This window comes from Trachinotus anak, unplaced genomic scaffold (assembly GCF_046630095.1).
Source record: "Trachinotus anak isolate AG129_WGS33_773 ecotype Australia unplaced genomic scaffold, CSIRO_AGI_Tana_v1 ptg000019l, whole genome shotgun sequence".
NCBI classification, from domain to species: Eukaryota; Metazoa; Chordata; class Actinopteri; order Carangiformes; family Carangidae; genus Trachinotus; species Trachinotus anak.
The window spans coordinates 14,662,679-14,675,577 of record NW_027273870.1 but is presented as its reverse complement, the minus strand read 5'-3'; the positions used below and the strand labels follow the sequence as shown (position 1 = coordinate 14,675,577).

Sequence of the window (12,899 nt, the reverse complement as noted above, 5' to 3'; positions counted from 1 at the left end):
TCAAATAGATATGTGGGTAACAACAGTAGAGTTAAAGGAGAGATTTTCAGTCTGAAAAGGTTTGGAGCTGCTTTCTTGTGATGTGGTGATGTTTGTCTGTGGTGATGTTTGTGTTAGACTACAGGCTTGTTGTAGTGGATTTGAGCACAGTGTGTTTCTGTCTCATAGAAGAGAAGCGTCCAGATGTGGCAGCAGATGTTGTCACTGAGTGTAAACTGGGATCCTCATTATGTACAGCAGTGACCTTTCCTCCAGACAGTTCATTGGTCTGATTAAAAGTGAAGAAGAACAACTGATTGATGCGAAGAAACAAAACAGCAGGAGCAGCTTCATCCATCATTAAAGGTGTTACTGTGACTGTGATGTTCTACACCTTCTTCTACTGATACACTGTTTATTTCTGTGTTTAAATATGAAAGTGTAGATATATTATTATGAACACTCAAACACTGAGTTAGTCTTGAACTCTGCCCCTCCTGCCACACCTCAGGTAAGGATCATATTTCAGGAGCGTCTCACTGTGGGCATGTCTTAACCTAGCAGAGGAAGAAAAGAAAGAAAATCTCACAGTTCTGCCAGAAACCAGCACTTAAGTGGATTTTCTGTCAGAGACCAGCACTCAGGTGGATCTTCTTCCCATATGGACCCTTTCACCAAAACAGGGGAGGTTTACCTCCAACCACACAAACCTGGCAAAGTGAGTACGGAGCTGTGAACATCTGTCCAGCTGTTGTTTCAGTGTTTTAGAGTCAGAGTTTGACCTTAGGTTGATTAGCAGCTGTGTTTTCTGGGTAGTAATTATTGGGTAGTAATTATTATTCCATAAACATCCTCATAGGAAGCCACAGAGACGTGATTCATTGTAACACTGCATGACTTTATCTGTCGTTTCATTCCAGTTTCACTGAGTGACTGAGACCTGAGCTTTCAGTAGAGGAGTTATCAGCCTCTCTGTTGCTGCAGACCAAGAATCCAACATGTTGAAACACAACAGTTTCCCCAACACACATTCCTGTGCATACTGACACACTGCACACAACACTGCTGTGTGGTTTAACCCTAACAGCAGCTCTGAGCTTTAATCAGTATGAACCATCACCAGCAGGGATTGACACACAAGTAACAGGTACTCAAGTAAACACACAGGTCCTCGCACAAGAAGCAGGATTAAGACAAACTCAGGTGTTTACAAAAAACAAACAGGTGAGCAAGAGGAGCAGGGAAAATGTTGTAAAGTTTTGACCTGACTGTGAAGAAGTCTGGAGATAATGTTGTGATTTGGTAACACAGAAATAAAACTGAACTGAACCAAACTGGACCTAAGGGAGGAACATTATCATCCTTATTAAACAGCTCTGTAAAATGTTTCCTCTTTTTATTTTGAAAGGACTGGCTTACAGGTGTGTCGGGGATGACTAATGTTTACCTCTGTGTCACACTGAAACTAAGCGTCATGAAGAAGAGTGTGTAGGTGTGTGTGCACAGATGAGTGTGTGACTGTATGCAGGTGTGTGTATGTGTGTAAACAAGTGTGTGACTGTGTATAGGTGTGTGTGCGTCTGTCGCTGACACACATGCCCTGAGCTACTGTACTGAGTCTCTGTCTGTCTCTCCTCAGAAATGGAAACCTGTGTGGTTGTCTCTGTTTCCTCCCAGCAGCAGGGCAGTGGGTCGACTGGAGATCCAGGATGTGGGAGGTAACTATCAGCTCTTTCACTCTTTTTCCTGCTTATGGCTCTTATTTTGAAGGTTTTGACCAGATGAGACACGTGACATTAGGTGGATCAGAGTGTTTTAAAGGAGCAGTCCGCTGCTTTTACACTGTTGTACCATATCTGAAGTCACTGTGATGTTGTCAGGGTTACTTCAGGTCAGGCCTGAGACCAGGAGGTGTGGAGGTCTAATGAAAGTTGTGTTATGGGAAATGTTAGATGGAGGGTTTTGAAGCTCAACCTCTGACTAAAATTCTTCTTCATGTGTCTTTTTTGTCTGAGTCGCCGGACTTCATGGAGATGCAGTACTAATATCTGAAATAGCCCTTTAAAGAAATCAACAGTGGAGTTTGTTTTCCTGTGTAGATGCACATTCATGATGAGGCTGGTAGAGTTGATCTACAGTTAGTCTGAAGTGTGAGGCCACAGACTGTTCACAGAATAAAGACATCAGACAGACCTCATCCCCAGGATAACTCAGGCCCAAGACCAGTGTAACCATTGGTAACAATCAATGATGCCCGCTCTGAGCTGTATGGATCATAATATATTTTTTGCTGACATTGATGTGAAGAGAGAGTTTGTATTGTTTCACTCTACTCAAATGAAACGTTCTTGTGACTGTTGAATTCTTCCAGGGTAAACAGAGCTGAACGGCTGTATGTGGTTCCTCGCATGACCATTTTTCATATAGAAAAAAGTCTCAAATTACTTAGAACTCATTGTACTACAGTCTGACAGTGGAGAACTAACCTGCTTTGATGAATGTAGTTTGTTTTGTCTGAGCCACAGTCACAGAGTGTATTAAACCAGATCCTGGGCTCTGTGATGTTCTCAGTTCCTTTGAGAGATGTTGAAATTAACTTAAATTAACAATTGTTTTTACTGATGCAATTACCAAAACTACACAGTTGTAAAAACACTGAATTGTCCTTTAATGAAGTGGTTCAACCTGTGAAGATAGGTTTACACACACAATGATGGTGTGTAAAGTTACTTTGTTTTCTTGTGAATGACTTGATAATTTTACCTTTGAGAAAACACCTGATAGAGCAGCAGTTTGGCTTAAGGCTGTTTTCTCATTGAATGTGTACATGTCCTGCTGAAGTGACTCCCAGAACATCCAGATCTTTCAGTGTCAGACTGAAGGTCCTAATGCTCCTCATGAGCCCAGAGATGTGATTATCAGAGGTTTACTGGAGGCTGTTTCACTTGAAGAGAGAAGCTACGCTGCCTTACGTCCAACAAACTCAGTGAGAGCCTACAGGCCTCAGAGAGACACACAAACCTGAGGTGATAACAAGTTTTTAGTTTTTTTTAACAAATGAGTCACAGTCACAAAAAAATCCCTTATGAAAGAAAACATTTTTTGTGAATGTCACTTGCCTCTAGGGGTTTGCTTATGCAAGTGGGAGGAAAAAAAACTTCAGCAACAATAAATGAATGAAAATTAATCAAATAATAATAATATATATTTTGTCAGAATTTTCTCACTCATCCACTGTGACCTGATCATCACCTGGCCTTTGTACCTCTTCATACTGTCTCACCTTAGCTTTAAGAAAGACACAATAGTGTTGTTACATAACACACTTTATATTTACCTTCTGTTTAAAGTAGAAGGAGAAATTAAAAGTCACCCGAAAACCATTCAGTCCTGTTTTGACTGGGACAGTTTCACTGGCCTCTCAGAGCTTCTTTATTAACCTGTCTGAATCACCAAAGACAATGATGGTGATTCACTGAGTCCACCACTGAGTCTGTCACTGAATCCACCACTGAGTCCATCACTGCCTGGTACCCTGTTGCCACTGACAAGGACCAGAGCAGACTGCAGTGTATCATCTGCCATCCCTCCAAGACCTTTTCACCTCCAGGAACTGTTCACCTTCAGGACCCTGAGGCGAGCAGTAAAGACTGTGGCTGACCCCGCCCACCCCGGACACAAACTCTTTGAGTCCCTAACCTCTGGAAGGAGGTTGCAATCCACCAGGACCATAACCTCTCACCATAAAAACTGCTTCTTCATTCTGCAACTGTTGCACACTGTACATATGTACATTGTATTATTGTATTACATTCATATTTTTATTATATTATTTGTACATTTTTATTTAAAATATTTTATTGTCTTATACTTGTTTTGCTTCATCTTCCTTTATATTATTTCTTCATCCTTTTTATTGTTATGAATCAAACACCAAATTGTTGACTGACTATTGAGCAGGAAACATGATAAAACAGACTTGACATCTGACCTCTGACCGTAACCAACAAGATGAACTCTGCATTATTATAAACTGGTGTAACATGCTGTGAAGTGGTGTCTGTACAGGTCAGGCTGAATGTCATTATTTTAGAGCGGGGCCTCCACCCACATTACACCTGTGTTCCTCGTAAGGCTTCTCGCTCCATTTCTCATTAGATACTCCTCCTCACACCTCCTGCTCTGCAGCTGATCCACTTTGAGGGAAGCATGTTGCCTCCTGCAGCTCCTCCTCCCTCACAGGAGAACATGTGGGCTAACTCTCTACTGACAGGCCTGTCTCTGTCTGTCTATCATGTGTCCTCTAGGAGGGGGGGCAGGAGGTGATCATGGCTCTGGGATCAGGAGACACCACCAGCCTCTGGGGGACAGGAAGCTGAAGGTGGTCCGACTGTCGGAGCTGATTAGCGTCCTCAGACTCCCTCCCAATGCTGAGGCCTGTCCCATGGTGAGCTTGTCTGACTTGTGATGTTTACATGTGTGAGGATGAATGAATGCTACAGCTGTGTGCTGTTTGCAGGACAACATGTCTGCCTTCTGTGTGGAGACTCAGGACAGGACCATGGTGTTCGCTGCACTCAAAGACGACTGCACGGACTGGGTGGAAAAACTGTGTCACAGCACGTTTCAGGTGAGAGGAAGCAGGAAGTGACCATCTCATCTGTGAGTGAGCTTGTACCCAGTGTCTGGTGTGGAGGGAATAACTCCAGCTGTGCTCTCCTCTTCCTCCTCTTCCACCTCGGTCTCTGTCTCAGAGAGGAGGTGGCTCAGGCCCCAGTCACCTCCAGATGGAGGAGAACCAGATCTACGCCTCAGCAGACCAAGGTAGACCTCTGTCTCAGCTCGCCTCCTGTTCTGTCCTTTGGTTCAAAGGTTACTGTTGGAGTGTGTGAGAGAAGAAGAAGATAATGAAGCCTGAAGGTCTTCGAGACAAACTGAGTCTGTGATGGACCACAGGAACGTAGATCATGATGCAGGAGGGATTTAAAACCAGAGGTGGACAAAGTCCACAGGTCCAGTACCTGAGCCACAGTCCAGTTCCTCCTGGTCAAATATTACTGCAATACAAGTGATAGTTGTTCAGTCAAAGTATTACAGGAGTTAAAGTACTGCAATACTTGATTTTACAAATACTTCAGAATTCAAAAGTACATTTGTACACATTGTTGTGTTGTTTCACATTTACAGAACCTGATGAAACAACCTACTGACTGACTGTACAATCTGTAGACTAAAAAGCTTGTCCAGGTGGGCAGGACAGAAGTCCAGATGGCTCGTTTTAAGGCTCAGTTTCTGAATACAGGCTGTGTGCAATTCTCTGTGGACTGAGCGCTTTGACACATTCACAGTATTAATATACAACCTAGACCTGCTCTATAATCAAAAAATACATGGACAGCTACCTTTATACTATATGGACTTTAAATGCTTACTGATGCTTACAGTCACAGTCCTACACCTACAGCTGATATCAACAGGATCAAACTGAGTCAGAATATTTTCCTCCCTGTGCTCAGCCTCAGAGTTCTGGGTGGTGGTTCAGAGGACAGATGCAGCGACACGTTGTGGCCTGCAGGGGTCGTACTGGCTGCAGGTGGGACAAGAGGCACTACAGCTGAGAGAGACCCAGAATAAGAGTGCTGTGAGGGAGTGGCCATATGAACTGCTGAGACGATACGGAAAAGATAATGTAAGTTTTTCTTAGCTCCTCCATCAAGTGCTTGTCCACTGGGCAGAAGAGCTGCTCTGAGCTGGTCACATGATCCCCCTGCATGTTTGTGTTTGTGTTTCCCACCAGCTGACTTTAACCATCGAGGCAGGCAGACGCTGTGACTCTGGTCCTGGAAAATTCACCTTTGAGACTCAGCAGGCTGAGAAAATCTTCTCCCTGATTCAGAGTACCATCAAACAGAAGACGTCACCTGTTGCTGCAGGTAACCAGAAGCTTGCGGAAGAGAAAGTTCAGGTAGCCAGCAGACGCTCTCGTTCATCCCTCCCCAAAGTGCCTCACTTGACCAGTGTAGCTGCCCTCCTGGAGAGCAGCCTGAGGGCAGATGACAAGAAATGTCCCACACCAGAGGAAGAGCTGTGTGTTCAGTCACAGCCAGCTCCCATCACCCTCATGCCCCTCCCACTAGTCCCTGCACATGACTCCCTCCCCAGAGGTCATCACAGCCTCCAATCAGACATTGTGTATGCTGTCCCAGCTGACTGCATCCAGTCTTCCCCAAAACTCCAGACGTCCACAGCTCAGTATATAGACCCTGCAAGTGTCCTTCCACTTAAACCCCCCTCCTCGAGAGAACCTGTCTCCCCTCTTCCTCCCTCCTCTGCCCCTCACCCCAGCTTCACATCCAATCACCCAGAGTCAGTCTACTCAGAGGTGTACGACAGGCTCAGTCCAGTCCAGGGTAAACCAGCTCAGAGCAAACACGATGAGCCCATTTACACTGAGCCCATGAATCAGAGGGAGGGGGTGACTCAGGAAAGTGACAGCAAACCCGACCCCTTTGCCCACCTGTATGCTCAAGTCTGCAAACCAGCTCCATCAGCTGGTCCCTCCACGTCTTCCAACACCACATCACCCGGCTCCACCCACTCTCTGTCTGACCCAGACCAATGCCTTGATGATGTCATCTATGAAAACCTGGGCATCATTTAGTGACCTCATATCAGAACAGGTGACGTGTGACGATGGTTCAGCTTCGTCACACGTGACGCTTTCTGCTCATAAGTTGCATATTGATGAAACTACCACACAGACCTCTGGGGCCCAGCAGCTGAGGGCCCCTGTCAGGTTCATCTGACTGTGTATCCAGGATGGGTTGAGGTTTGGTAGTTAGGGTCAGATCAAATGGTACGGTGACATCACAGACCTGCTGTAACTCTCTGCTGCAACTGCTGTGTGTGTGTGTGTGTGTGTGTGTGTGCGTGCATGTGTGTGTGCGTAGAAAACATATTCTATTTTTTATTTCAACTCATCAAACATTAGGATAAAAAGTTTTAGTTTTGTTCATTATATTTTCATTTTACCCGTTATCACCTGTTGATCAGAATCATTTCAGGAACCAAGTTTTTCACTAAGACAAAAAGTTTAGTTTTGTTTAGCTCTCAGTCCTGTGAATGTTTCAGGTGTCAGCAGAAGAACTCACCTGGACCAGTGTTTCACCTGACACAGATATTTTGCTTTTGTTTCAGTTTATACATTCACATATGTTAAACAGGTGTTGTCATCATTAGTGTGTATGTTGGTGTGTGTCAGTCCTGCCTGTTATCAGCATTTCAAACATAGACTGAACACTGACACAACAAACATCTGATGTAAAGATTCTCTCAGAGAACTGGGACCAGTTTGTTTACTAGTTATTTTTTTTCGTGAATGCATGAATCGAGAGGCTTCAGTGTATTATGAGCTCACCTGTAAATGAGAGGCTTTCAGTGTATTATGAGCTCACCTGTAAATGAGAGGCTTAAGTGTCAAATTGAAGTTATAATATGGTCACACTGATTTACTCAATTTACTGAGTGGTTTTGTCAGGACAGGTCAGGACACCACATTAAAGTGTACATGAAGAGCAGGCTGTACCAGAATCAAGCTGTACGTTGGCACCTGTTGCAGCACTTCAGTTATTATTATAGCATGTATTTTTAACCCTTGAGCATCCCTTTAAAAAACTTATACTGAGGGCCTTAGAGGACAGAAATGTCTGCGGCAACTACCAAATATTCAATCATTTACAGGATTTTAACCCTTTAAATCCCAGTTTGTGTACATAATACCAGTTGTTTTTCAAGAATAATTTTCCTTACAGTAAATACTAAGGGAGATTTTTTAGTTGGATTATCACAAAAAAATATGACATGAAAACAACTTGCTCTCAGCTCATATGGACATACAATCATATGTATGTAAACACACATTTGTTTGCATACGCACACACACACACACACACACACACACACACAAACACACACATGCACACACCAACACTAATTTCTCCATATACATATTGACACCATACTCTGACATCCATACCAACAAACACACTATTTTAGTTGCATACATATATGTTAATGGCCCACAGTGACCCTAGTAAAAACCAGGAAAGTAGTAAAAACTGTAGAACTAAAACCTAATAAAATGATCTGTGTGATTTTATGTTGTAATAGCTGAGGGATCAAAAATTGCAGTTTTAATGGGTTTCAGTGGGGACATTTTTGTCTGTAAGGTCCTGAGTGTAACTATTTTGTGTACACAGTGTATCATAATTGAAATTCCAAAATTCTCCTGAAAATACACACCCTTGCAAAACCTACGCAGTTTGCATTATCACAGTCAAAATGACACAAAAGGGTTTAAACCATGCAGCCTCTGTGGATCATCAAGCTGAGTCTTTGTGAACCTGTTGATCTGTGACTCTCAGCTTCAGTCTCCAGAGATTTTACTCAGAAAGGAGCCGGACGTTTTTCACTGCAGCAGATTCACATACATGTGTATCCCTTCCACTACATATAATGTGTTGTCTTTGCTGTTTCTTTGACTTGTTTTTTTTTCAAATTCTTATTTTTTTTTTTAATATTATTATTTTTTCATTCTGACTAATTTAAATTTTTATATCCACTTCATAAAAAACTATATACCAATATATATCCAGCAATCATGTGACCCACTGAGTATGTGTCAGATGATCTGAATCTGTGTGTACGACAGTTTGATCCACTTCATGTCAACATCCAGCAGTATTACACAGAAGAGGAGCGGACCAACATGCAACAACTTGATCAGCTCTGTGTTGCATTGCAGGAGGTGGACACACCAGATATTGACTCGTTCTCTGATGCATGCTGTGTAATCACATATGTGATATGATGTCACACCTGTCAGGTGGATAAGGATCTTAACTAACAGATTAAACACATTTGTTTGAAGTTTTGATAGAAAGTTGTCTTTAACTTATAAAAACTCATAAAAACAAAAGTGTTGTGAGTCTGTTTTTGTTCAGTGTGTACTTGGCTGCAGCTGTTGACTGTGTTGGTCCTGATTTTCCAGAGGCTTCTTCTCCTCTCATGCTGGTCTTCTGAGATTTCAGACAGACACATTTTGAATGTGGTTAAAACCCTGTCCTGACAGTGATGGCACCTGATTGATTTTTTGTCATAATAACATGAATGAAGACAAGCAGGAAATGACGACACAAACTCAAAGTATTCCCTTATTAACAAGTACACAAGTGTATTATTTTGTTTTATTTATATATGCAAGCAAGTTCATGTCTTTACAAATAAAAAAGCCACTGTCTGCCCAAGCTGTTGGCACAGATATGTACAAAAATGGAAAAGTGAATCTGATAGAGCCTGTTACTAAGCAACCAGAGCCAAGTACAAAAAGTCCAGACTGTGATGGAGGAACAGAAGAAGCTGCTCCCCATGTCCCACATGCCCAAGCTGACGAGGGATCTGAGAGCAGGTCGTTCAGTCCTGATGTACCAGAGATAGAACCTGGTTCCTCCTGTGTCTCAGAAACCAGGTCTGAGTCACAGAGTCTCAGAGATCAGGTCTGCGTCTAAGAATCTAAGAGTCTCAGAGACCAGGTCTGTGTAACAGAGGCTCAGAGACCAGGTCTGCTTCACAGAGTCCCAGAAACCAGGTCTGCATCACAGAGGCTTAGAGTCTGAGACTCCTAGAATCTCAGACTCCAGATTTAATATTCCCCCCTCTCAGGCCTGTCACACGAGAGTGTTCAACTGTGGTCAGTGGGAAGACAAGAAGGATGCAGGATGTTAGCAACATGATCATCTCTACAATGACATAAAGAGGAGGCACATGGGGGCGGGGGGGGGGTTAGTCCTCCTTCTGCCTCAGTCCACCACCTGATACAGATCTTTGTGGGTGGTGGTGGTCACACTCTCTTCTCTGAATTTGCTCTGGAAGCAGCTTGAATGATTTCTTTGCCAAGTTGGCGTCACACGTTGTTCTGGCTGCTTGTTGCTAGGTGACATGGAGCCTTACTTAAGCACCAGTGACCGTGTGTACACGTGTCACAGGAAGTCACTTTTAAATCCAGATGTGATCAGACAGATGAGGTGGAGGGTGTGAGCAGAGGTGGGGATGGGGGGGTAGATGGCGGCCAGAGCAATACATTACACCACATGTGCAGATCAAACACTAACGAACACCACTGAAGACTCATCATGGACTCATGCACCAGCAGTTCACAGGAATGATTTCATGTTTACATCTCAACTTGGTCAAACTGCTACAACATATTGCTCTGGTGGTAAATGACTGAGCACACAAGCTAGTTTAGCAATACCATTAGCAAGAGGAGCAGCAACACTGCACACTGAAGAGTGGCAAAGAAAAGAGAAGGAGCAGAACAGTGCCAGTGGAAAGATGATTTTTTTTCTTCTGTTTTAATCATTAAAATTATGACCATTGAATGCATAACCATGCCACAAACAACAACAAGAGTCACTGTCTTTTTTGTTTTTTTTTTTACCTAGTATAAGATTATCTTCATTATTATGAATTCATTCATTTTCATCTTTGATATTTCTTCAGGTTATAACCAATGCTGCAAGACTATACACAGGTCCCACGAAGGGGATCTCAATGTACTTACACACCAAGAATAATAGAGAGAGAGAGAGGGAGAGAGAGAGAGAGAGAGAGAGAGAGAGAGAGAGAGAGCGAGAGAGAGCAAGAGAGAGAGAGAGAGAGAGAGCTCACAATGGTCAATAAGTGCACAAAAACTATTTTTTTCTTTTATCTGAGGTTAAAAACACTGACAAGACATTTATTGTCAGGCAATGAAATGACGGAATACTGTTACTGTAAAACTAGACCCCTTAAAAATACTGACTGTTAACAGCTGAGGCCCCTGACCAGGACACAGGTTTGGAGGAGCCCCCCCCCCATCCACACTGATGGTGTCAAATTCAGCTGAATTTACACAACACAGAGGGGCAGATTTAAACTTCTGTGTGTGTTAACATGACCCAAAGTTAGGTTTTGTTGAGAGGCGATCCCCATGTGAAAGTAGCAGTTTATGTTCTTTCTATTATCCATGACAGTTTGTTGTTATTATTGTAACCATGACAACAAAGATCGTCTAATGTCGAGGAAGTACTTGTTTTAACTCTAATCACCATCTTTTCCTAAACCTAACCAAGCCATGAGTGTTATCATGGTAACCTTGGCAACCAAGGTCTGGTATGCCTGCCATCATAGGGCTGCTATTTCAGGAGACACTGCTATGGGTCGTATCAGAGGTTGTTGCTCTCAGGTGACCTCAGCCAATAGAATAATCTAACGCTCATCTTCACAGACACCTGATGCTCTGACATCATCATGTGTGTGTAAATGTAGAGGCTCCGGCCTCCTCCAGACTCAGTGACCAGTAGGAAAGCATGCCCCAGCTGCTCACCTCAACGATTTCACATATATGTATATCTTTATACAGAGCTGATATGGTTCAGTGTGTCACACTGAACCATAATAGAAGAGAAGAAAACACATCTGTTTTTTTGTAATTCAATGATTCACATTAAAAAGTTTCATAAAACAGTGAAATGACAACGTGAAAGTAAAAGAGCAAAGAAGTATGGCTCAGAGTGATGGTGGTGGTGGAGTGTGTGTGTGTGTGTGTGTGTGTGTGTGTGTGTATGTGTGTGTGTGTGACTGTGTGTGCTGGTAGTTTCATGAACCACTATCAAACCACTATCATCATCATCTCCTTCATCATCATTACAGTATAACCCTCTCTGTCGTCTCTACTGGCAGGTAGAGAATCTTCCTCACACACACTCACCTTCCTCTGACACCTCAACACAACCAACAACACAAACACAACATCCCTGATGCTGGTGACAGACCCGGTTTGATTAAACCAGTGGAATCAACATCATCCTGGTTTAAATAAAGTTTAGAGAAATATCTATGATCCAGTCTGAGCAGATTTGAGATTCTGTAAAGTTGCATCCAAGTAAAACAAAGTGAAAGCACCTAAAGATCTGGACTGGAAACCACACCCTGACCCAGTAAAGAAAATCATGAGCTTATTGGCTGGAACATCATCATTCATCCTGCACATCATCAGGAACGGGAGCTGCTTCCTTCAGCACCTTTTAAAGTAATCCTATTATCCCACCTCTTCACCTCAGACCCAAAGATCCCAGTAACAAAACCCAGAGTTCCCAGTAACACCAGTGACCAGTTGAGTGTCGGTGGTTTGGTAACATCAGGACAGAAAGAAAAGAGAAGGACAACACAACTCAACCCGATGACTGTTGTATGTGTGTGTGTGTGTGTGTGTGTGTGTGTGTGCGTGCGCGTATGCGTGTAGAATCACTGATATACAGAATCATTACATGAAATTTGCAAAAGTGATTTAACCCCCACCCCAACCCCCCCTTTAAATACCCCCAACACATCAACAAATGACGCATAAAAAATACTGATAAAAATGTGTGAGAAACAAAATAATTATTCAACAGGAGACATGTTAAAAAGACTTTGTGCTGTTAAGATGTGCTGTGTCTGAAGACAATCACAAGTTTATACAAACGGGGTGGGGGTGGGGGGCAGGAGCCCTGTTTCAGTGGTTGCTGTTAACTGAAACAAACACCTGATGTGAAACAGAGCATAATATATAGCACTTTATCAATCAATCAATATAGGGCCTAATTATCATTATTACAATTAACTATTGAACCTGATTCACAATCAAACTCCCACCCAACAACTGAAACTGGGCTGTAGATGAAGAGGTCACAGAGGGGCGAGAGAGGAGGGAGGGGTGGAGGGGGGAAAATAGGAGGGAAAGGTTGGAGGGGGGGGGCAAAGCTACCCATCTGTACCTGGCAGGTACATGTTTCCTCTGGGACCATTTTTCTCTGTAACACCATCATCAGAAAATGGTG

The 12,899-nt window shown here is 43.1% G+C and overlaps 1 protein-coding gene across 1 annotated transcript; it reads left to right on the top strand.

Moving 5' to 3' along the window:
• The first annotated feature begins 527 nt into the window (after window positions 1-527).
• dok1a (docking protein 1a) lies at window positions 528-8,550 on the top strand. Its single transcript, XM_071504536.1, has 7 exons — window positions 528-697; window positions 1,619-1,697; window positions 4,287-4,426; window positions 4,499-4,609; window positions 4,734-4,803; window positions 5,496-5,668; window positions 5,777-8,550. Exons 1-7 carry the CDS (start codon window positions 641-643, stop codon window positions 6,638-6,640), a joined length of 1,494 nt encoding a protein of 497 aa, XP_071360637.1. The 5' UTR covers window positions 528-640; the 3' UTR covers window positions 6,641-8,550.
• Window positions 8,551-12,899: the final 4,349 nt, after the last annotated feature.